This window comes from Ammospiza nelsoni, chromosome 8 (genome assembly GCF_027579445.1).
Source record: "Ammospiza nelsoni isolate bAmmNel1 chromosome 8, bAmmNel1.pri, whole genome shotgun sequence".
Lineage (NCBI taxonomy): Eukaryota > Metazoa > Chordata > Aves > Passeriformes > Passerellidae > Ammospiza > Ammospiza nelsoni.
Window position 1 is genome coordinate 19829088 of NC_080640.1, and position 25547 is coordinate 19854634.

General features: G+C 39.6%; 2 protein-coding genes across 4 annotated transcripts in view; one reads left to right on the forward strand and one right to left on the reverse strand.

Moving 5' to 3' along the window:
- Positions 1 to 2699, reverse strand: part of LOC132076525 (uncharacterized) — a 52194-nt gene extending 49495 nt beyond the window's left edge. Inside the window, exon 1 of the mRNA XM_059477659.1 lies at positions 2509 to 2699. Coding sequence (XP_059333642.1) covers positions 2509 to 2699 — 191 coding nt within the window. The remainder of the gene's footprint in view (positions 1 to 2508) is intronic.
- Positions 2700 to 2970: 271 nt separating this feature from the next.
- HELLS (helicase, lymphoid specific) lies at positions 2971 to 25012 on the forward strand. 3 transcript variants are annotated; one of them, XM_059477398.1, is made up of 22 exons: positions 2971 to 2982; positions 3113 to 3234; positions 6749 to 6871; positions 8204 to 8263; positions 8742 to 8778; positions 8871 to 8935; positions 9416 to 9457; positions 10210 to 10434; positions 11867 to 12049; positions 12300 to 12443; positions 13002 to 13198; positions 13889 to 13985; positions 14916 to 15077; positions 15589 to 15731; positions 16858 to 16996; positions 18419 to 18502; positions 18590 to 18709; positions 19027 to 19143; positions 20064 to 20223; positions 22439 to 22535; positions 22705 to 22781; positions 24481 to 25012. In XM_059477398.1, the coding sequence occupies exons 2-22, from the start codon at positions 3130 to 3132 to the stop codon at positions 24576 to 24578; spliced, it is 2475 nt and encodes an 824-aa protein (XP_059333381.1). In that variant the 5' UTR covers positions 2971 to 2982; positions 3113 to 3129; the 3' UTR covers positions 24579 to 25012. The 3 variants fall into 3 exon arrangements, with proteins under 3 accessions (XP_059333381.1, XP_059333380.1, XP_059333382.1); XM_059477397.1 differs by lacking the exon at positions 2971 to 2982 and having other exon boundaries at positions 3011 to 3234; XM_059477399.1 differs by lacking the exons at positions 2971 to 2982; positions 3113 to 3234 and adding an exon at positions 6174 to 6243.
- The last annotated feature ends 535 nt before the right edge of the window (positions 25013 to 25547 follow it).

A 25547-nucleotide genomic window follows, 5' to 3' on the forward strand; every position in this document is an offset into this window, starting at 1 on the left:
ACAAAGACAAAATAGCCTGAATTTGTATGTCTCACTTTTCTCATCTAAAGAAAACCATCTTGTTTCAAAGTCCCAGCTTCCTCTTTGGGCATCCAGCAGACAAGGCAATTAGTACAAGGAACTACTTTTATAGTTTGTAGTAAATTAATTAGGTATTCTGTGCAGGCAAGGAGCATGATGAAATGACACACATTCTTGTACTGCATACCAGACTGACAAGTAAAATTCAAAGGTGACAACCCAGGGTTACTGTGACTTAGCAGCAACCACTCAGCCAACCTGAGAACAGAAACGTCTTTGTTTACAATCTGCATTTTTGTAACTCTTATATGCTATCTTGCATTGTAATTTTCCCCCAGCCCCCTCTGTGCCACTAGGTTCATCTTTTTCTGCACCTTGCATTAGACTATAGAAGTGTCCAGGTGTGTTTATGAGGGACTTCCGTCTTCTGAAACAAAAGCTGATGGACCAGTGACTTTCTGCACTGCACTAACAGGCACTGATTAATGAGGTAAATAAATAGCTTCTGGATAGAAGCTACATGTTGGGCAAAGCAGTGAATGAAGATCTTGTGCCATGGAGACAAATAAATTTTTGGATCCTGCTACACTTGTGGAATGTGCTCTCAGCTCTGCCCATTTAATATATTTTGCTTCAGAAACAGCCCTATTCCAAATTCCTAACAATCTACCCCATGAACAAATTACTTAAGGACTGCCTTATTCCTCTTGTTATCTCAGGCTTTTAATATCAAATACTAATATTTCAGTCTTGAGAGCAGCTGGAGAGGAGCAGTGACAAGCAGCACATACTCATTCCCCAGTAGTGGAATCTGGTGGGTCTGGAGGAGGATGTTTGTTGACATCACGTGCGCTAAGCCAGGCTAATTGCCCTTGTCTGCAAGACTGGACAAGAATCTCTTGCACACTCCCCTTCTACGTGTCTATCTGTGGGATGTTAAAAACAGACAATGCTATGTGTCCAACAGGTTTCAACCACAACTGATTGATGTGGTAGCATTTATCTGAAAGGTTTTTTTAAAAGGCACATTTTACAATGCTTTCACTTAATCATGTTTTGTGGGTGCTGGACATAAGAATGTCACCAGAGAGCTGGCTATTTACCTTTCAATCAATTTTTTCCTGATGACTTTTAAGAATAAACAGGGAAAATAATATTTTAGAGCCAAATTACAATTAGTTGAACACAGAAACACGCTGTGCACACAGAGGCAAATGAGAGCTCAGGGAGCCTCTCCTGCTGCAGGGCATAGTGGGACGTGGATGTGGATGCATCCACGGGAGCTGTGATGGGAGGATGAGAGTCCCTGCACAGCAGCACAGCCTCTCTCTGAAACACTGAAAGGCAATCATGCTGAGCCACCCACAGGGAGCCACAATGCCACTAGCCACAGGCAAATCCCTTCCCATCGCAAATTGCTTGCAGACAAGGTGTTGGGCAGAGCAGGAAATGGCTGAAACAAAGCTATCTCATTTAAGTGATAATCTGAGGTAAGGTGGAGTACGTGTGTCTCACAATTCTAAAAATGGTTTGAATGATGTTACAAAATAACGTGTAGGGACACAGGAGTGAGATGGAACATTTGTATTCTATTAGGTATTTTACTGAGAGGTTTATTCTCTTTGGATAACAACAATTTCTGGGAAGGAAAGATTTAATGGTGGGTTTTTTTTTATGTAGTAAAGGTGTTGTCATTAATTTCTCAGATAAAATTTTTGCAATTTTCCAAAGTGCTCCTTAAGTTCTAGTGGCATCTTCATCCCTGCTTCCTGCCTTCAACAGGAAGTGTTGAGAACCACGGCATCCACCATCCTATTCCAGCTTGGATGACACTTTCAGTGGTCATTTAGTTGATTTTTCTACTTTAATGTTACAGTTTTGAAAGCACTTTAGGTTTTTCAGAACGACAGGTGCCATAGAAAATAAGGTGTTTTTTTTTTTTTTTTGTTTATTCACTGTGATGTCCTAAGAATATTTGCAAGTGAAACAGAGGCTTGAAAAAGGCGCATTTGATTGCCACCATGCCTATAAAATAACTTTATTTGGGATTAAAAACATTACTCCCTGCTAACATTCCCTAAAATGGATGCAGAACCATCTCCAGTTAACCTCTGAACTATGGTTTGGAGAACAGAATCACTTTTCCATAAACCATATTATCCAGAATCAGCCTGTCAGGCTTTGGGAATGAGAAGAATGTCATCCACCTCAGTTATTCTTGGACTTGTTTGCCTTTCTTTGCTTCTTTTTTCCTCCCCCTTTCCAGGTCTGCCGGTGCTGGCCGCCGTGTGCGTGCAGCAAGTTTAAAATAGCGATTAGTTTGACAAATAGGCGTAGACGATTACCAGCATAGCATCTGAAGAGATAAGCCCTGTTATTTTGACAGCTTGTGTGTTATTTACGTGGAGCGAAAGCGTCTGTGCTCCGAACACTGGAAATATTTATTGTAACGCAGAGCCTGTTTTGGGTTTCCCGCCGGCTGGGTACGTGCGCTCCCGCCCGGATCCCGGCGCTCCGCCGCCCTCTCGTGGCACAGCCAGCAGCGCCCAGGGGAGGCCGGGGCCGGGCGGCCCCCGCCGTGTCCCGGTGTCCCGCCGCCGCTGCAGCCACGGGCACCGCGGAGGGCAGCGGGACAGAACCACAGACTCCCTCCGGCTGGGGAAGTACCCTGGCATCATTGGGTCCGCCCCGGCAGCTAGAGCGTGGCACCATGTGCCACATCCAGTCTTCCCACAAACACCTGCAGGGAGGGTTACTCCCCCGGCTCCCTTGGCAGCCCATTCCAAGGGGAACGGCCCTGCCCGCCCGTGCCCGGGCCCCGCCATGCCCGCCCCGGAGCCTGCCAGCGCCCGAGACGGCCTCACGCGGGCCCGCCGGGCGGAGCGGGCGGCCTCGCGAGAACGGCGCCGCCTCTCGCGCGGCTTGGGAAGCGCGCGGTTTTTTGTTCTCGCGAGGCGGGCGGTGAGGCGGCGCGCGCGGGAGCGGGGCCGCGGCCGGGCAATGCCCGCCGGCAACTCGGGCAGCGGCAGCGGTGAGGGGCGGCCGGGCGCACGGCCGGGGGTGACCGTGAGTGACCGTGCGCTCCTTGCAGAACCGCTGGGAGCCGAGATGGGGGAGCAGGCGGAGGCGGTGGTGATCACGCCGGCCATGCTGAAGGAAGAGGAGCAGCTGGAGGCGGCGGGGCTGGAGCAGGAGCGGGAGATGCTGGAGAAGGTGAGGGGCGGCAGGGGTCCCCGCGGGCTGCGGGGTGTGCCGGGGAGCCGGGGCCGTGCAGCTCCTTCGGTTTCAAAACAAACAAACGTGAGGAGCTGATAAAGGCCCTGCTGTGGTGTAAAGCGCCTTTTGATCATCCACCGGGGTCTTATTTTTCATCTTGTTTTTAAAGGCTAGCGGGAAACTCTTGCTCTTAGGGAGAACCCTTCTGCATTTTATATGCATTGAAATTTAAGGTGGAAAGATTACGTCTTTGCTTCTGTCGTTCTGAGTGTAAAAATGTGAGGTATAGTGCCTGTAAAGTGAGCTGATTTTTAAAAGGATAGTAAGTCGCATTCTTTTGAATTTCTGTCTGAAACATTAAAGACAAAACTTTTCTGGTTTTGTTTCTCAAAGTGTACATAACACTTCTTTCCCGCTTTGGTTAATACAAGCTCGCCAGCCAAGCGGCTTGAGTAGAGTTCTGCAGATCCTTTCCAGTATGTGTTTGGTTCAGTAGCAGGTATAGCTTATGCAGAGCTGATGAAGTATTCCAGCTGAGAAAGCCCAGCTAACAAGGACCGGGTTTATGCCAGTCCCTGCACTCCTGCTCTTCCCCGCAGACGGCTGAGCGGGAGCTGCCTGTGACCTGGCATCGCTCCGGGAGAACCGTACATGTGAGCAAACCGGGAGGCCGTGCTTGGTTTGTGTACCTTGGTTTGCCTGTGCGACAGGAAATATAGACTGCTTCGGGAAACGGTGCCTCCCACCGCAAGGGATGTCATCATTACTGTGCTTCGTTTCCCTCTTGCTGAGAATGTTTTCAAGCGTTAATGTTAAACACTAGTTGAAACTAACCGATCTGTTTTGGAGTGACAGCATGGTGCTTCTATACTTGTGCTGATCTCTTATGTGGTATTCTGATGATAATTTGTGTTGTGTTTCAGACATAAGGAGATAGAAGCTTGAAGGAACAGTTCTCTTGAATGCTTTTTGGGGAATTGTATTCTAAGGAGTCACAGAATGGTTTGGGTTGTAAGGGACCTTAGAGATTTCGAGTTGTTCAAGAAACTATATAATAGAGAAATTAGGTGATGGGTTTTTCCCTATCTTACATTGACACATTATTCTAAGGACCTGAAAAATGCCAGTCTTTAAGGCCTGGAACTAATTTTGATTACTCTTTTTTTCCTTACTCTAAGACAAGTTAGGTTTTATAAAGGTATGTTTTGATGATGCATTATTTTGTGATACTGTAGTTAGAAAAAATATCGATTCTCCCAGAAGTCTTGGAATATTCTGTGTTGCAAACTGTAAATGATGATGTAGCATGTTGGAACGTCAGGTATTCCTTGATTAGACTAGGAACTAAAAATTTGAAGGTAATACTTCTTGAAGGTAAAGAGGAAACCCTTGTAGAGCAAATTTTCTCATTGCGCAGGAACTATTGAGAAAAAGACTTAAAATTTTAATTTCTTTCACAAGAACCACTTCTGTAACAATGCTGTAATGTGGGTTTTTTGTATTCTCCATTTCTTGAGAATGCACAGGACTTGCCTCTAGCAAGAAGGTACCTCTAGCTCCATTGTCCTGTGTGCTTTATCACCTTTTCCGTGTACAGTCAGAGGCCAGTCAGACCAAGGGATCCACTCCTGCAGTTACCACAGGCTTACTGGGGGCAGCTTCTGTGTTTCCTGTGTTTGTCACTTCGGCAAACCCCCTGCCAGGTGATCTGTACAGCAGTTCAGCAAAGGAGTTGTCAGTTCTTTTTGAGGGTTAATGGTGAAATACCACTGTGCAAATATGTGTGAATGTAGCGTGGTGACCAAGAGTGGCAAGGTTTTGACCTTCTCAATCAAAAAGGGGAAGAAAACCCACGGTCCTAAGGCTTTAGGGCTTGGGTCAAAAGGCACAGAGATGTCATTAAAGTGCTGTTCATCTTTGAGTTTTCTTTTTTCTGCTTGAAATTTTTGGAAGTTGGTCGAGGAAGCACTCCTTCAGTTTGACCAAATAAGAATGCTTTGTTCACTCCAGTAAAAAGTGAGCAATAGTTTACTGAAAAAACAGGTTAGTTTAAATTATACTCTCTTGGCATTGCCATTAAGAGTTGATCTTTCTGAGCTCAGGTACCTGTCATCAGAAGGTAAAAACCTGGACTGGGGAGAGCAGAAGCAAAGAAAATCTTGAGAATGCCATCTCCTCCCCTAGAGAAATTGTGGGAATAGATATTCGTCTCTTAAAAGAACATGGTGATTGCTACCTGGTTGGAATTACTTGGAGAAAATCAAGTTTTGATTTCTGGGGGCACAGACATTCTCCACCTTTTCAGTGTCTCACAGGTTGTCCCATGGTTCAGGAAATATCCCATTTCCTTGCCTATTAGTGTATTTAGTTTCAGAAGAATCCCTTGTTTTTCTGTGTCTTAACGTGCCCTTCCCCCTGTGTTTCTTTTGAAGGCAGTGACATAGATAAGCATCTTGTAAAGCTCTGCATCTTGTGCTCTGAGTTTCTCTTGGAGATGCTAATTTAAAACTTTTCACTCTACAAGTACTGTAAACAGCTGGGGCGATCTGTCTCTTCTTCCAGGTAACAAGCAATAGACAAGAGGAAGCATCCTCAAGTTGAGCCAAGGGAAGTTTAGATGGAACATTCGTGCAAAATTTTCTTCAGTGGAGGGGTGATGAAGCACAGAGACACTGCCTGGGGGAGCGGTGGAAGCAGCACTCAAAAAGCGCAGAGATGTGCACTTCAAGGCACCTTAGTGTAGTGGTTTAGTGGTAACTTGGCAGTGCTGGTTAATGCCTGGACTCCATCGTCTTGGGTCTTTTCCAAAATAAATGACTCAGTGACCTGTTTGGTATCTCGGTTTTGCAGGCAATGTTAGATAAATGCAGAAGGGTGAATGTTTTTTACTTTTTGGGGATGTCTTGATGCGAGTTTTAAAGAGTAATTTGCAAACTTCTAAATGCACAGCCCTGACTAATTCAGCAGCAGTTACTTTGAAAAGCAGGTGTGGATTTTGTAAGCAAAGTGAGTAGAAGTTACTGTTTTCATATTGGCAATTGACTCGAGCTCTGTAAAACCATGTGATAGTTTTGTAGCTGTCTGTATCTTGTTCTTCATGAGAAACTAACTTGGTGTAAATGTACATGAAGGGATAGAATAATACTAGGGAAGCTGTGCTGAAATTTGCCAGGTAGGGTTTCTTTCCTCAAAAATGTTGCAGACTACAAATAAACTGAGATTTAATTTTTGTGTTGGAGTTGAGGCATCTCTGAGTCCTTGAATGCCATGTGCTGCTATAGCAGGGGTGTGCATGGGGGATGTGCAAGGGAATGCAACCCTGAGTTACTTCTACCTTACAGCACTTCATAGCTATGTGAGAGTCCATACAGTCACAAATCAGAGTGTGATGGCTGAAAGGAAATGGGTCTGTGTGTGAGACACTTCAGAGTTCATGCTTTTAAACAAGCAACGGTTCTTCAGTGTAATCACAACTGTTTCTGTAAATGCTTGACGTGTCTTTGTTGGCCAGGCTCGCACTTCTTGGGACAGGGAATCGAGTGAAATGCGCTATAAGAGGCTCCAACATTTGCTTGAGAAAAGCAACATCTATTCCAAATTCTTGCTAACCAAAATGGAACAGCAGCAGCTAGAGGTAGGTGTGTTCTTGTTTGCAGTAGGGATTCTTAAGGTGCTGTTTCTTTGGGGGTTTTTTCCGTCCAACTGTTTGAAGTAAAAATGTTTTTAAGATTGCATTAGTAGCATTAAAATCTACTGGAACCTAGTGCACAGGAATGACATTATGCTTTTTATCTGGTGTTCAGAATTTGTTCTCTAAATTAAAAGATGAATCAGATATGGAAGAACATGAATTATAATTTCAAGTCACACTGTAAAGGTGGCATTGATGCCTTTACAGTTCTTTTGGCCTGAGTGCAAAGAAAGCAGAGTAAGTATTTCAAATAAAAACTGAAGTTGAAGGGAGCTAGAAAGCGTGGAGGGAGGATAGAAGGTGCAAAGAACTGACAAGTAGGAAGGTGAGTAGCCTGTTTGTGTCATTGACTGAAAGCTGAGAATAAGATGTACCTCAAGATGCTAACTTAGGCCTCCCTCAAACAAGTGGGTAAATTAGAGTGACCTGAGGCCATATTGTTCCCAAACAAGAGTTTCCATAAAACAGTGTTAAGTGTCTTCTTTTTCTTTAGTCCATGGGCTGCTGAGTTCATACCTAGCTTGGTCTTGACTTTTTTAACTGTATGTTTATGGATGTACAGTTAAACTGTACGTTTATGCTTGAGGGAAAAGAAAGAGAGGGAAAAGCAGGAAAAGATTAAGAACAACAACATTTTCTGTGAAGGGACACTGATAGACTGCAGGAACCTCCTCCTCAAAATACTTCTCTAGTTGAACTGTCACCTCGAATTCATGGTTATTTTATTGCTAGAATGTGTATTTCAGTACTAAATCTTGCTCCATCTGATAAATACCAAGGTCTTCTACTCTTTCTTCAGGATCCTTTTGCTTTTACTTCAGCAAGCAAAAATAGTAGATGGAATGAAAATCTTAAGTTCTTCAAGACATGAAAGCACTTTGTTAAAGGCATTCTAGGCTACTTACATTGCTGTCTGTTTTGCAGTGAATATGTAGTATGTGTAAGTTGGATAAATGGAAAACTTACTGCAGTAGATTTAATCTTCAGGAGTTTTCAGTTAGGAATATTTTTGCTAAAATCTTTCTAAATTACTGTATTTAAGTGTTTAAAGTATTTACTGACAAGCAGTTTAGAGCAGTGGCACTTTATTGTCCAAATTTTGCTTTATTGTTTTAAGCTACACCAGAACAAACTTAGTGGGGTTGCAAAAACAAAGTCTTCAGACTACATGGAACTTGGAATTAGCAATGTAATCTATTGCTTCTGTAGTGGGTACTACTCTTGTGGGTGTTATGGAAAGGTAAGAATTGCATGTGTGGTTTTTATTTTGTTTAGGAACAGAGGAGGAAAGAGAAGTTGGAAAAAAAGAGAGAGATGATGTTAAAATCTGCCAAGGTAAGATTAAGTAGCTTTATGCAACTTTATGAATAAAAGTCTGAGAAATTACAATGTTTGCTTTGACCAAGGTAAGTAAAATAAGTTTGATTGTCCAGTATTTGACTTGCAGGATCTATCTGTCATATTTATTTTAACTGTAGTAAGATTGTTTGAAAGTGCTTAAAAATTGTATACCCTGACAGTCATTTTTAGAGGATGTTTTTGACTAGTTATTATTAGAGAAAATTGTTTCAGTTTGTCTTTAAGGAGTTTTTTCTTTTTGCAATGATTGCTTTGTTCAGCCAAAATAGTGAATAACTAACAAGAAAAAATAAGCAGGAATTTTTTTCTTTTGCTGTGTTTTTGAAAATGTTTAGTTGTAGAAATGTTTCAAGAAGCTTTCAGAGGTAGTTACACCTGATTACACCTTTTTGTCTGTGTCATGATAGTTAGAGATGCATAAGATGGTGAACCTCTTTCTATGGTTATTTTCTAGGGTCAAAACTCAGTTGATGGCAAAGAGGAGAAATCGGGTAATGTATTAGGCTTTGCCTTTTTTCAGTGCTGGTGGGTTTGATTTCCTTAATGCTTGATGCATTGTATAAATTCAAATATTATCTTACAGGTGCAAAAAAGAAGAGAGGAAGAGAAGATGGGACATACAACATATCAGAAATTATGTCCAAAGAGGTATGCCCTAACTATAAATAGGTTGTCTGGATTTTTGTAGCACTTTTAATGGGTGAGTCAATTTCTGTGACATCTGTATTTTAGAGCACTCCATTCTCACACATTGCTACCAGGTATTATCAGCCATCAGTAGTCTGTGAGCAAAGATGTATGTAACAAAGAGTGTTGTCACAGCTGTAGAGTTTGGATACTCTTTTGTTTTTTCAAGTCTTTAGGGGAGGCAAGCTGTGAAGAGTGTATGTTTCCAATTGAATTTTCAGCTACCCTTTGAATGTATTGAAAGCTACCTAATTGAAATGTATTACCTGGTGTGTGGTCTTGTTTTAGAGTCACTTGTATGATTAATGATTTTGGATGTTAAGCTTTTTAAGGTATATCCAGATTGAAAGATAAATGAAAAGATTACATGAAATACAAATTACAGTAGCCTTTAAGGTTGAAAAGCACATAAGCATGTTTTTTTTTCCCGTTTGTTTCCAGGAAATATTATCAGTGGCAAAAAAAAGTAAAGTGGAAAATCAGGTATGTTGACACATATTATTGCAGTTTAAGAGTGCTAAGCCCAAAGGAAGAGAAGGCTTTTTATATTTTGTAGTGTATCCCTAAACTTTACTCGTAAATAAACATCTTTGCTAGTTGTTGAAGTCCTGAATTTAAGTTTAGATAGGTGGTATAAATGAATGCACTTAAATATTTATTTCAGAAATCCAAGGTGGAAACTTTAAATTTGTTTTTTAAAAAACTGAGTTTGAAGGTATTTACTTCATAGATTGCTAGTAGCTTCAGAAATAAAGGAAATAGGAAGTTAATAGAAAATATTTGTGTGTTGGTGTTTAAGACTTTAAACCAGTAATTTTTAAGCAGTCAAGTGTGGAGATAACGGGGGAGGTCTCTTTTGCATCTGTAGTTCCAGAGCTGCATGCACGATGTGAATTGCTTCCTAACATTAGAACAGCTTACAGAAAGGAAAGCCCTACTGCTTACAGAAGAGAAATTGCTGTATTGAATGTTGGCCTCTGTGAGGAAGGTTTTAAGTCTGTTTACTGTTACGAGTAGAAAATTATAAGCCAAATAGCTTCAGTAGCTGTCACTGCTCTTAAATTCTAAAGGAGAAAAAAGTCTACTCTTGAGTTGACAGTTGACTCCAAGCTTTGTGTCAGAGACTGAGGTACTTCACTGCACATTAAGGCTGGTGTTAATTGGGAAGAAATATGTCTTAGCAGGCTTTGATGTGCGTTGCACTTGTCTCATGTTCCTTGACCTTCCTTCTACAGGATGAAAGCTCTGGTGACAACCTGCATCCAGAAGACCTGCAGAAAAATGGAGACTCAAACAGTGTCATTAAGGACAGGTTGTGTCAAGCCGTACGACACAGTGCCAAGCAATTTCTTGATCCAGTGCGAAAGTTTAACGGACAGCCAGTGCCTTTTCAGCAGCCAAAGATTTTTACTGGTGGTGTAATGAGGTGGTACCAAGTGGAAGGCATGGAGTGGCTAAGGGTATGGATGCAATTGAATTTGATCAGAATTGATGCTGATTGGAAACTGGTGTGGAGGGGAAGACATTAGAAGTCTGTGGTCATAGTTGGTACAGGGAAGGTGAAGAGGAGAGAGTTATGGTCTTTCATGGTACAAGAATCTGGTGTTATGAAAAAGTTGTCAACCAGCAAATAAAATGTTTCAATGTGGGAAGGACATTGGTTTTTCTAAGCCTTTCTTTATAGATTTTCTGGCTGGTGTTCTCCATCATCCCTTTTTCCATCTCTTTTCTTGTTCAACTCAACCTCTCCTTACAAAGATTTTGTGAAAGCAGGACTACACATCCTACTGAGGAACAGCCTAATTTGTTTCTCTCAAGGGCTTCAATACCTAGCCCAAAGGTATTCAAAGACCTGATACCTTTGCAGGTTTCACACAGATGAATTTTCATTCTCTGTATCCTGGAGTCTTAACTAGTAATATTAGCACAGCGTGTTAAAAATGTTATGTCTTTAGCTTCTGAAATAAAAAACTATAGGAATTTGCCATCAAAATGACACACATACATTTTTAGCTTCTACCTGTTTCAGCATGCAAGCCAAATTTAAAAATTCATAAGAATCAAAACATTTTAGTTCTGCTACTGATCTCATATTTTTCTTAGATTTTTTCTTTCTGATTTTTCTCCCTACAAGCATACACAGTCTGTTTCAACAGGCTTAGACTCAAGTGAGTGCCACTAAACTTGCTCATTTCTGTTACTGGAAAGTGCCTTGTGAAGACAGGCCTCTTCTGAAGGGAAAACCAGTTTCCTTAGTTGGGCTGTCAGTTATAATAACCTTTTTATGTATCTTTATTGAATAATAGAGAATGGCCAAAGAGCAATTCTGTGTCTTTCTGGTTTTTTGTGAGAGGTTGCTCTGTTCTTTGTCAGAGTAGGCAGTGTCTGCACAAAGAACTTTGGCTGGAGCAGGTGGCTATGTTGGCCAGGAAGTGCACCTTTTTCTTGTGGTGAGGTAGCTACAGGAGCTCCATGCCTGCAGAAGCTGCTTGAATAGATACCATTGAAATGTCAGCACAGTCATTTGGTCTTTTGGAAAGCAGAGCTAAGTGAAGTTTTGAGGCTGGGATGAGTACAGCCTTGAGTAATGCGAGCTGTACTTGCAGTTAAAGTGCCTTCTGGTGCAACACTAAATTATGTACTTTCCTTCATTACTGTTCTGGTTTTTGTGCCCTGGTCAGGCACTTAGCTGGCTAGGAGTGCATACATCTACATGAGAATATCCAGCATTTACAAGATGCTGGTATTTATTTTTATAAGAGAATCATCTTCATCTGTAATATAAAATGGGCCTAGTACAGCATTTTCACAGATGTTACATTCCTAAAGATCTTTGTTTTTCCAAATGTGTGTTGATTATTTTGCATTTACTTTTTTTTTTTTCATATGCAGATGCTTTGGGAAAATGGTATAAATGGCATTTTAGCTGATGAAATGGGACTGGGGAAGACAATCCAGTGCATTGCAACAATAGCGCTGATGGTGGAGCGAGGGGTCCCTGGTCCATTCTTAGTATGTGGTCCTCTGTCTACTCTTCCAAATTGGATGTCTGAATTCAAGAGATTTACTCCAGAGGTAAAAGAAATTAAGATTTCTCTTCTTTTCTTCTCCCTTATTGTTTCATTTCTATTCTATTTCTTTGCCTTGAAGCTTTCTCTCCATAGAAAATCATTTTAGTTGTAGTTGTTTATGTGGTTACTACAAACTGTGCTGTGACTTGCTATGTATTTACAGCTATCTTATAAGAGATCTTACTATTTCTATTGTTCTCCCATTAGCTTAAAATGGGCATTATAGTCCTGACTTGTAATCTCTTTTTTTACAGATTCCACTGATGCTCTATCACGGAGCTCAGCAGGAGCGTCGCAAACTGGTTCGTAAAATCCGCGGCAGACAAGGATCGCTGCAAATCTACCCTGTGGTCATTACTTCCTTTGAAATAGCAATGCGAGACAGAAGTGCCCTGCAGGTACCCAAGTTCTCTTAGCCCCAGGACTGTGTGTGCCTCAGTACTGATAGCAGTGCTTTTGAACTCAGAAAAAGCCCCACATGCTGCCTGTACAATAAGTTTCATACTGTAGCATGTATATTGGCATTCACTTCTGTTTCCTTGGTAGTAGTAGCTCTGGAATTTAATGCTAAAGTTCTTCATTATTCTAAAAGCAGATACAGCATACCTGCTCTTTGTGTTACCTTCCTGTAGGTGATGATTAAGGATGTTTAGAGCAAGAACTATACTTAGTGTATAAATGTTGTGGTTAACATGACAGTGGTTGTTTCAGCAAGATGAGTTTCTTGTAGAAGTTTTGTTTTAACCACCTAAACTTTCTAAAAGGCAGTCACATGAAGCAGGTGTGTGGCATTATCTGTTTGGGTTCAGCTCCATTAGTCTGACAAAGTGAAAAACAGTAAATAGAACCTTTGTAACAGGCAGTACCAACAGTCTCATTAGTGCTTCTTAATTAATCTTACACCTCTTTTGATGGAATAGACTTAAAATTTACTGAAATACCTTTTCTTTTCATAGAACTGCTACTGGAAGTATCTCATAGTAGATGAAGGTCACAGGATTAAAAATATGAACTGCCGCCTTATCAGAGAATTGAAACGATTTAACGCAGACAATAAACTCCTGTTGACTGGCACTCCCCTGCAGAACAACTTGGCAGAGCTTTGGTCATTGCTTAACTTCCTATTGCCAGATGTGTTTGATGATTTGAAAAGGTAAGTTGCAGTCTGATGGTGGAAACTATTTCTGTTTGTTCTGTTTCAGTATTATTATGACTCTTTAATAATTAAACTTATCAGCATGTGAAGAGTTGCTTTATGCTGTAGTTGTATTCCAGTATGATTATTTGGTGGCAAAGGCTTTGAAATGTGTCTTGCCTCACACTTAGTTGTTTCAGAAAGGAAGGTATTAATTGTTGTCTCCCTAGATAGTGGAAGGTCAGCTGTGAGCTAAGACATAAACATCTGTGGTGAGAGATGTTTGTTTTATCACAAATGCCTGGCGCTGCTCTTTGGAGATTCTCCAAGGTGTTGGATGAAGCTGTCTGAGGCTGGCAGACACAGGACCCACAAATCCTTCTCTGCAGCAGTAGGGGGCCAGGTAGAAGAGCACTGCCAGAAGAGTGTTTTGACTAATTTTTGGAAAAAGCTATGACCTAGATGGAATATAATAGATGACAATGGATATTCCAAATATTACAAGTATTTTTACACATCACCTAAAACCTCAAGCTTCTGAATTGACAGGTATATTTCAGAAATTCCTTTTGATACACCTTCTATTAATGATGGATGTGAGTGCTTTATTTTTTTTTTAATCACAAGATAAGAGAACAATAGATACTTTGTAGCTATTAATCTTAATTATTTTAGTAAGCTATTTTTACCCTTGCTTTGTTTTTATAGCTTTGAATCCTGGTTTGATATTACCAGCATTACAGAAACTGCTGAAGATATTATTGCTAAAGAAAGGGAGCAAAACATCTTACATATGCTGCATCAGGTTTTCATTTATCCTTCATTTTGTATTTTTTATGATATAGTTGTAGCATTGGCCATTTGTGTCCTGAAGTGTGTCAAAATCTTGTTTGTGATGCTGAATTTTAGTTGAGGTTTTGATTGTGGCACTTCTGGACTTCCTGAGACTTGTAGGGTTCTTTTCAGTCTTTGCAGTACTTACAAATGCTAAAGGAACAATGTATCTCTTTCATAGCCACTCATTTTTATACTTGGAACTGTATTGAGTTTAGTCCAACTTAATTGCAGTTACAGACTTCAATTCACTAAGATATTTAATCAGTGTATTTATTTTGTTGAAAGAGAACTTTGAGGGAACTTATGTAACTTGTAGGTGTTGAGCAGAATACCTTTTGATAAACTAGTCATATAATATGACTGTCTTCAAATTTACACTTAAAGCTCTTTTTTTTAAGAGAGTGTGTGGAAGTAAATGCTTACAGACCTATCGTTTTTTTCCATTATAAGCTGTTGGTGAAGGATCTAAACTGAATCTTCTATGTATAATTGTTGATGACAATTTATTTATTTAAAGGTTTTGGGCATTTTCAGGAAAACTTGATTTAACAAATATAGTAAACAAAATGAGCAGTTGTGTATTAAGATTGCTTTTAGTTACTGGAATTTGTAAGAAAGGTCTGTAACATAGTTACTATTGCAACCCTACTAAGCACTTCAGAATTTTTTAAATGTTAAGGGGTGTGTTTCAACACGTTAGTACCAGCATGTGCATGAAAATGTTGAGTAGGCATGCATATTAAAAACCTAAATATATTTGCAAATTAACTCTCTTGCTTTAAATTGGCAAAATAGTGTTACATCAGTAGGCCTGCTTCTGTGGTTGTCTTGTTTTCTTTGTTTTAAACTAGCTATGTTGACAGCTTTGAGTAATTGTAGCATCTGCTCACCATTTCAGATTCTGACACCATTCTTACTGAGAAGGCTGAAATCAGATGTTGCTCTCGAGGTCCCTCCTAAACGAGAAGTTGTGGTGTATGCGCCGCTGGCAAAGAAGCAGGAGACTTTCTATACTGCCATTGTCAATCGCACCATTAGGAAACTGTTTGGGAATAATGAGGTAGCTGCTGAGAAGGATGTTAGCACTGATTGCTTGTCATAGTTCACATGCAAAACCATATTGTTCTGCTTCATTACCATTGTAACTAAACCTGCTTTTATTCTTAAATTTTTAGTCTGGTCTATTTGTTATCTGTTTCAATAGTGGCAGCTACTGTGATAGGCCTGTGGCACAGAACTAAAGCAATATAAGTGTAAATATGGTCTTGATTACTTGTAGATTGGGAGGAAAAGAGCAGTGTTTTCATAGAGTTGACAGTTTCAGCTTAGAATCAGTAAGGCATGAATGTAGCTTTCTAAAATCAAGCAGAAACTTTCAAAATCTACAGTTGTAGACCTTTAAAATTTGGCTGCATATTCTCCATAGCCAAGATGTAAGCTGCTGAGTGTAAAAAAGTGTTGCATGATGCACATCACTGAGGCCTCTTTTCAGTTTTGCAAATTCTTGGATCAGCACAGGCCTTTGATTCTGAAGCTGGCTGCTGTTGATGCAATGTTCTCATTTCCCACAGGAAGAAGTCGTTGAGTTGAGCCCTACAGGCCGACCAAAACGCCGTAGTCGGAAAGTAGTTGATTATTGTGAAGAACATAATGGTTCACCTGATGACTTGGAAAAATTAATCAGCAAAATGCAGGAGGAAGTAGAAAAAGAGAGGTGCCTGTCTTTAATGATTTTTATTTCTTGTTGTACTGTTTTCCTCTTAGTTTGCTTCCAGTGAGTGCTTTGCTTACTGTAATTGATCAGCAAGAATGGCATTTAGTGATTCACAATCCTTGTAGCTTTATGGTTTGTTTCTTTGATTTTACCTGGTATTCACTGAGCCATGATAGCAGTGATTATTGTACCATCACTCACTGGCTCATTGGAGTTACAGTTAACTTCAGGACACTATTGTGGTTTAACCCAAGGCAGCAGCCAAGCACCACACAGCTGCTCACTCACAACTCTTATCAGAAGGGTAAAAGCTGGAAAACATGTGGTTTAAGATAAAGATAGTTTAGTAGGAAAGGCAAAAGCTGCACATGCAAGCAAAACAAGGAGTTAATTCACTGCTTCTCATGGGCAGGCAGGTGTTCAGCTGTCCACAGGAGAGAAGGGCCCTGTCATGCATAGCATTTGCTTGGAAAGACAGTGTCACTCCAAATATCCTCCACTTTTCCTTCTGTTGGTGGCTCTAAATTGGTTGAAAGTCCCTTGGGCATAAGGAGAATCCTCAGGTTGAAAAGTGTTTCTTTTGCTAGATTTTTATTCTAGTTTGATGTAGCCTGTGAGAATAGACAATTAAATCTATGTTTGTGTTAGATTTATGGTATGCCTGGATCCCTTATATTGGAGACAGTACTTGCATGTAGAAGAGCTAAATAGCTGTATTCATTGTGATTTCTGCAATGTAGCCAAAATAGGATAGGCGGACAGCTGATTCTGGAACATCTTGGGTATTGCTCCCCAGGAAATCTGACCCTGTGATCTGGTGAGGGCTTGCTTCTGAAGTTCCCTTTTCTGCTGGGTGACTTGCACAAGTCAAATTCTGTTCCTAATTACTACTGACTGCTCTTTTATATTTTAAATCAATAATGGCAAACAGTTATGCCTTTGTTGCCAAGTGTGGCACTCTAAAACGTTTTGTCTGGTAGTAGCTTTACAGACTACAAGGGATTTTGAGCACGTCACAGCATGTGACTCCATTGCTTGATTTTGTTATAGGGTTTTTTTCTCTCATATATTTGTAGCATAATTAGGGGACACTTTTCATACTAATAAGATGTTGTGTCTTTTCAAGGCCAGTGGTAGAAGTGAGCATTCCCATGGATTCTGAGGTGAACCTTAAACTGCAAAATATTATGATGTTATTGAGGAAGTGTTGTAATCACCCCTATCTTATTGAGTATCCTTTGGATCCTGCGACACAGCAATTCAAGGTACACATTTTAAAAGCATTGGAGAAAATTTGTTCCAGGCATTAAAAAGCAATAAGCAATAGACTGGGAGCTGATGGCAGTAAAGAATGACCTTTTCAATGTATTTGGCATATGCCTGCTATTGAATTCCTGCAGTATACTGAATCATTATTTGAAACTTCCTGTAGCAGCAGTAGCAGGGACCTGTTCAGCTGCTGTGCCCATTCAACCTTTGCACAGTGCTGCCGTGGTGTTCTTCATTGTGACACTGCTCTTCCTCTGGTGGAGAGTTATTCAAAGAGTTGCTGGCTTCCATTGACTCTGGGTGCTTTAGGGGCTGCCTCAAGGTTTCCTCACTACGGTTATTTTTCAAAACAAATGCTAACCTTGGTGAGCTGTTCATGAGGTAAATTGTACACCCTGCAGGAGGTGCAGTGGTAACATTTAAGTGTGAGTTGTTGAAGAACTGTACCAAATATAACAGTCATCTGCTCAGAGAATACAGCATCCTTCCTCAAAAGGGAAAAAATCCAAGTTATATCACAGAGACCAGGTGGTAGTTTAATCTACACAAAGCAGATGGAAATACAGGAAAGTATGAAATAATTTGAACTGAAAGAATTTTAAAGAACTGGAAGTTGCTTGCACATTCTAAATGTAGATGTAGGTATGTGTAGTCATGATTCCTATTTGGTGAGTGATAACAGAGCCTGCTGTACTCCAGGGTATGCTGTTGAAGTGTGTCAATGTAAAGTCAGTGCAAAAAAAGCAGATTCCCCAGTCTGGGAGGCGAGGGAAAATTAGTGTGTTGAAAATGGAGACTGTTTGACAGCTGACACCACCCACAGGAGTTAGTATTCCTAATTACCACAGTGCTCAGGAGGATGTATTCCTAATTACCACAGTGGCTGCTGTATGTTTCAGACCTTAGAAGTTTCTATTTCCCTGCCCCTAGCCTACGGTGAGAATTAGATTTAGCAAGCTCTCTTGAACAGGGGTTTAAGGCAGCAGTGTGAAAACTTGCAGTGAACTTTTACCCCTTGGTTGGTAATAACTTGTTCAGCAGTGCCTCTCTGTGTCCAGCAGGGGGAAGCCTTGTGTCTTAATTACAAACTGGGAAAGAATAGCAGCACTATGCCATGAGGGAAAATCAACAGCATGAGAATTGCTCCTTCCAGAAATGGGGTGAAAACCAATAAGTTTTAAAAAATAATTATTTGGCCATATGAAATGTTGGAGTTCAATTTAGTTTCATTATGCTTTAAGTGATTCAATGTTGTTTGCTTAAATTATTATTATTTCCAATAGTGTAGCTTTTAGTTAAGAAAATGGTGCACACTTGTTTCAGTGAGATTTCAGAGAGCTTTTGTTGATGCTTCTGAGTTGGGGAAGCCATTGGTCTCCTTCCCTTCTAATATATGATCCTTTCTTCCCTGTTCCAAGGTTGATGAAGATCTAGTAAAGAATTCAGGCAAGTTTCTACTCTTGGACCGAATGCTCCCAGAACTTAAAAAGAGAGGACATAAGGTAAAGCTGAAGAATATTGCAGGGATGAGATACAGTCATCTCCTTAGGAACAAAAACTGTTATTAAGGAATCTTTCTGGTTTTGTAGGTCTTGTTGTTCTCACAAATGACTATGATGCTTGACATTTTGATGGATTACTGTTACCTGAGAAACTTCAAATTCAGTCGACTGGATGGCTCTATGTCGTACTCAGAGAGAGAAGAAAATGTAAGTACATGGGCATGCTCTGTGAGCACATTAGCAAATTGTGCTTTTGCTGTGACACTGGGAGTGCCTTTAATAGGCAAAACACCTCCATGCTGAAAACTCTCTTCTGCCTTAGTATCTGTGCCTCAGAAATACTGAAGCAGTAAAGTGTGCTGCTAGGCATTACCTTGAGGTATGCCTAAAATGCAGTGCTTCTTAAAACCTCTGACAGCTTGTGTTGTATTTTCTGTGATCATCTTTTTAAACAGGTCTCATTAACCATTAGTTGTGTTATGTTTGGTCCATCTACTTTTTTTAATAGATGAAATCTCTTCCAGATGCATCAATTTAATACTGACCCTGAAGTCTTCCTGTTCTTAGTGAGCACAAGAGCTGGAGGCCTGGGCATTAACTTAACTGCAGCAGACACAGTTATCATCTATGACAGTGACTGGGTATGGTGACAGATTGTTAACCTAGTGATAGGTGTCAAAAATGCTTTCTTTTGCTGCTTTTGATAATCATTTACTAACCCATTATGGTATAAACCATTTCTATAACTTTAATGAGGTGTTACATGAAGGCAATAGTAGCATGTTGGTATATGCAAATATTTTGTTTGTGAAATAATACAGCCTCATTTGAAAAGTCCTGGGTTACTGAATATAACATTAGAGTTGGTTTCTGAGTTTGCCCCTGAGTTACCAAAAACAGGAGGGTTTTTTGTGTTGTCAATACATTTCCTTCTTTTTATTACTTACATTTCACTGTAGGTGGACCTTTTTGTGTGTTTCCTGTTTACAACAGCTGCCATGTTAGTACCAGCTCCATGAATTTCGTCTGTGATTTGCCATGTGTGTTTTAGCTAGGTAGGATTCTGCTGCTCCTGTAAATCTGGAGGCTGGGAAGAAGAGAGGTTGGAAGGAAATGACTGAGGACCTCTGTATCTTCACTTTATTTTAGTAGACAGTGCTGCTAATATCATCTTCAGAAATGACTGAAAACTTTTTAAATACCATTTCTTATTCTCTAACAAAGAAACCCAACACAAACGTACAAATAAAATTATCATCTAAATCTGTCATATTAACCATGTCCATCTATAGAAAACTACAGCACATGGTGCAGAAGTTGTAGTAGTATACAGCAGTGCAGTCCAAGCTGGTTGGGTTTCTCTGCCTGTGCAGCTGTAGCAGCAGAGCTTGTCATGGATAAGCTTAAGAGTAAGAGTGGTAGAGTTGTATTGTACCATGTCTCTTCTGCTTCTGCCCTGACTCTGAGCTCCCCATTAAAAATGCTGCATGTGGTATGTCCTTTAAAAAAAAGGATAATGGCATAACTAAATTGTTACTGATTTATTTCTTTATCTGCTCAGAACCCCCAGTCAGACCTGCAGGCCCAAGACAGGTGTCACAGAATTGGCCAGACAAAGCCAGTAGTTGTTTATCGTCTCGTGACAGCAAATACTATTGACCAGAAGATTGTGGAGAGAGCTGCTGCCAAGAGGAAGCTGGAGAAGCTGATTATCCATAAAAGTTAGTATCTTTCTCTTAGGACTTCATGTCAATATGTGTTCCTTCTTTAAATCTCAAGCTGTTAACAAATTTCAGTATCCTGTTTGCCTCTGTCCAGTGTGTTATAACCACTGAAGTCCAGTCCTCTTTGAACAGCTGGCCAGTGCTAAATAGAACAATAGTCCTTGGGTTTGTGTACAGAGCAGTGGTGATTCTTGTGGTGTTCTTGATTATATGGCTTGTCATATTCAAAGAGGTCTTTAGAATGTGATTACTTTGAAGTGTCCCTTTTGGGGATGAGTTTTTCTTGTACGGATCCTATAGGAATCCTGCTTTGCTTCTGTAGCTTATTCTGTTTGTGACATTTGGACCGTGCCTCTTTATATATAGCAATTTCCAAACATTAAGCTCACTTGAAGAATTGCAATTCTAATAACTTGGCTGCTGAACAATAACTAGTTTTATATCAAACTTCAGAGGAGGCTAAAAACTTCTCATCATTCTTGTATTGTCATACTGAGGGGGAGCAAAGCCTTTTCATGAGAGCATAAAGGGGCAAAAGGCCACACTTCTTCCTACTGCACAGTCCAGCCTAAGCTGTGGTTTGCCTCTGGTTCTGGATGATGTTATCTTTGATAATTACTTTATCCTAGCACTAGCCTTTTTCTCTGTAATCTTTTTGCACTGCTGTCTTGGTGTGACTGCCAGGGCTGCCTCTTTATAGGCATGTTGTTGACAGGTATACTTGCTTGCTTTGGTTTGGTTTTTTTTAAATGATTTGATAATGGTCCAAACTGAAGTTAAAACCCAGGCAGCAAAAAGAACACAGAATGAGCTATAACAGATGACTGCCATGTACTAAAGCAGCCCTGGAGACTGGGACTACTTGTTCTGGAAGGAAGATAAATGTCAATGCCTTCAGTTTTGCAATAAGTTCAATATTTATCTTGGCATCTATTGGTGTATCACATGTACATCTTGCAGGTAGGGGTGTCACTTCAGGAACCTTTGGATTCATTGTGTAAATGTAAAGCTAATGTTATGGATCCTGTTATTGTGAATATTTAAAAAGTGTTGGAACTTAAGAGAAGCAAATGAGGAAGGAAAATCACAAAACTAACTATGTAGGGTATATACAGTACAAATACTGGAGCTTTAGATCTGGCTTTTGTTACAAAACATCAATTTTTTTTTCTTTCCATCTTGTGCTTCTGTTGCATTGAAAAAACTTGCTTGGGAAACTGTATTTTTCTTGCTATCATGGCTACTTGAAACTTGCATGGCACTGATTTAATACCATGTGGTTTGTGAAACTCTGAAAGCTAAAAGGGAGAGCCAGCAATACTCATAATGCATGAAAGGACCTAGAGTCTGTCTGTCAGTGCTGTGGATGTTAATGGGGAGAGAATCCTATAGCTCAGACTGCTCTGGAACTTGAATCTGATTTGCACTTCACAGATAAACTCAGAGTTCTTAAAGGGAGATGGGAAAAGATGTGGGGAGGATTTCTGAAGCCAAAAAGATACAGAAAGGAACATAAGTATGATGAAAGGAATCAGTGAAGACACATTAATAAAATGGATACATATGTTGATAAAAACTGAGGAAACTTGGCACAGAACAGCAAGTCTTGCGAGTCTCCTTGAAATGTGTAAGACTGAGCTTGATTTCATGCTCAGCTTTGCTTAGGTAATAATCTTGTAAAGTTTTTTACAGTTGGACTGACATCGAGATTTGCTGTAAATAGGTGTTAGCATAGTCTCAAGCAAGCAGTCTGTGTCAAGGGTATTACTTTGTCTGTCTGTTTCATTAAACTGAGGCTGTTCTCTCTGCAAACCACATCTTTCACATATTTCCTATCTTGTGGTTAATACAACTTGCTTTGTTTTAACCAGCTTACAGTACAAAGGGAACAAACTTCAGCATCCACCATATAACTTTATTTACAATCTCTTTACTGTAAGTAGAACTAATGACTTTTTTTGCTCTGTGTGTTCATGTGGGCATGTTGAATTGGTGTTTCAGTCAGTCCTTCTGCATACTACATATATGTCTACATTCATACACATTGTAAAAGGTGAAAGGCTGCATGCAAACCTTCATGTACCTCTGAGTCTGTTATTGTAAGGTGTGTTTACATGAGGACTAAAACAGTGAAACCTAGCATTGGTTTTAATATTCAACAGTAATTTGTTCTAATCTCTGTGTGCTTTCTTAAAATTTATTCTTTCTACAGATCAGTTTAAAGGTGGCAAATCTGGTCTAGCACAGTCAAAAAGCTGCCTGGACCCTCAGGAATTGTTAGAATTACTGAAATCCAGAGACTATGAGAGGTATGCAGATTTCATAATTTCTTGGACTGTGAGTTTGTAATTTGTAACTTGCAAGCAGCTGTCAAGAGCTCTCTTGTCTTACGAAGTGGTATGTGGATCTTTATGGAGGAAAGAATGTCCTAGGGATTCTGCTACACAGGAAAACTGAGAGATTATTTCTTTTTAACAGGGAGGTTAAAGGATCTAAAGAAAAAGTAATCAGTGATAAAGATCTAGAGTTACTTTTGGATAGAAGTGATCTTATTGGTAAGTCTGAGTTTCCATGTTTTCTTTATTCTCTTCAGCAGTAAATTCATATTGTGTAAGAGTTCTTTGTATGTAGAAAGCTGCCATAGCTTCTTTTCTCTACAGCTGTGTTGTCCATTGACAAAGGACCCTTTAGTCCCTTTGTTGACATTTTCAATATGGTTTGCTGGAGAAGAAATAACAGAACTTAGACAAAAGTATTCCAGAAAGCCACATCCAGGCATGCTGTGCCCTGAGCATACTGTGAATGACAGGCATAGATTAGGATGTGTTCTGCAAAGCAACTTTCAAGGACAGTTGCTATAATTGGTAATTGATCAAAATAGAAATTATTCTCAGAAAAGATTTATTCCAGCAAGCTTAAAAAATGTACTTTGATGTTATCATAATTCAAAATACATTTATCTAACATTGTCTAACATTTTTTTGGGAAAGAAGTCAAGTCTAACATTTGGAAGAAAGAAATCAAGCTTTTGAGAGTTCCCATGGCTTATTAGTGGATTGGCTATTTAGCAAAACACCCCGACCAAACCACAACTCTTTTTGAGGTTTTCTGCAAATTCCTGTGCTTGATCAGGCCAAGATGTCATTGAAAAAAACTCTTAACTTGCCTGAGTGTAAAAATTATTGTCCAGTCCATAGATCTGGAATGCTTCTGTATGATTAGTAGATTTAGTATGCCTTGTTTCCCTCAACATCTTTAGCAGAACAAGACTCCAAGCATGGATATGGAAAAAAACCCCCAGTCATTACAGAATTTAGAAGTAAAAATTTTAGCCTTTAATAAGTATGCTGTGTGTAGTTTGTGTAAAATTAATTTGCTTTAGGAAACTTTTGCTATATTTTGGTTAATTTAGAATAAAATTAAGGCACTGTTATGTAAAACTACTTATTTCAGTTAGCTGGCTGATAATACAGAAAATTATTCTTGATGAATGGGTAATAAGATCTATATCTTTACAAGTTCAGACTGTGAAACAATCTGATTTCTCTTTCCAAGTTGAAGAAGGTGCTGTTTATCTTGTTTCGTTAGTGTGCAACTTATTTATCATGGTTGCTTTTCTTTTTCTTCTTTGCTATGCAAATCAAAGTTAATATAATAGAGTTGTCAAAAAATAATAATAGAAAGACATTATATGCATCATATACTGAATTTTTGCTATAGCTAACTGCAGTTAGTGCTTTAGAAAGCAAAATTCCAGCTCCCACCCTGGTAAGCCATAATTATTAAATTTAATAAAAATTAAATTTTATCATAAATATAATACTTTTTCATTAGCATATTATTCACTGGAAGGGCAACAAAATGATTGCAATTTCCAGGAAGACAAGTTTGCAGGTCCTTGAATTTTTGGAAAGAACATTACTTATCAGAGCTGTAATTTTATGTTTCTCCTGGTAATTTCACTAAATAGGTTTTCTGGGTATTTTTTTTTCAGGAAAATGAAACTAATTGAGGCAGCTTTTAGAACTGCTTTTCTCCATTCACATTTAGCCAGAGATGTTGGAATTTTTTCCTAGAAGCATACAGCTGAAAAATTAGTTTTGAATACAAACTTCTAGTAGCCAACTGTTGATGAAGGAGTAAATTGGTTTCATCAGCTTTTTCTCCAATTCTGCAAAATGTTTTTAACTTGTTTTTCAAATCTGTTTTCTACTACACCTCTTATTGTTGACCTTTGATTTGTTTTAATCTTAGATCAAATGAAGGCCTCTGAAACAATGAAAAAGGAAAAAATGGGTGTCTTCAAAGTCCTAGAAGAGTCATCAGAGTCCAGTGCAGAATGTGTGTTTTAATATGCAAATGTGGCCTCTAAGTAGTCCTTCAGATCTTCCAGAGATGTCGCTTATGCTTCCTGGTCCTTGATGTTGACCTTCCTTAAGGCCTTGTTCAAATCCCTTGTGTTCTTCCAGTGAATTTTAACATGTTCTAGACTATGATGCAGGTGATAGTGGTAGCTTTAGTAGGCTTTCATAAAGAAAAAGAGCATGTTTCACATTTGCAGCTAGTTCTTGTACTCAGTGGTATAAACTGGCAAATTTGTTAAAAAAATCTTCCTGTGGAAGTCCTAAACCCCTGGTTTTTAGTTGTTTTTGTTTAAATATGGTGTCAATTATAGTTTTATTTGGAAGGGAGAGAACACGTACCTTCGTCAAAGCCATTTGTGTAGCCTCTGTTTTCAACTTCTGAGAATTATTTTTATTAAATAAATATCTCTTTTGTTCTAAAACTCTGGATTTTGGCTTAAGCAAAGCTGATCCATTAATTCACACTTTCCTACTTATTTAGCACATTAGCCAATGTCATACATTTAAAGAAAAACAAACTAACCCCACAAAACAGCAGAAAAACACCCACACACAAAACAGAAACCAAAAAGCAATGAGCCTAAAACAGCCAAAATCTTTCTGGTGCAGACATTACTTCTGTATTGGCTGCTGGTCAGCCTGTGCAGCTGAGTTGCCCATTTGGAGCAGGTGTAGGGAGCTGCAAAGCTGCTGCAGAGTCTGGAGCAGAAGTTTTGGAGTGACTGAGGGGGCTGAGTGTGTTTAGCCTGGAGAAGGGGGAACTTACCACTCTACAGCTTTGTGAAAGGAGGTTGTAACGAGGTGTTGGTCCCTTTTCCCAAGTAACAGGCAATAGGACAAGAGGAAATAGCCTCAGGTTGCACTAGGAAAGGTTGAAATTGTATATTAGGAAGTTTGTTCACCAGAAAAAGTCAAGCACTGGAACAGGCTGCCCAGGAAAGCAATGGAGTTGCCATC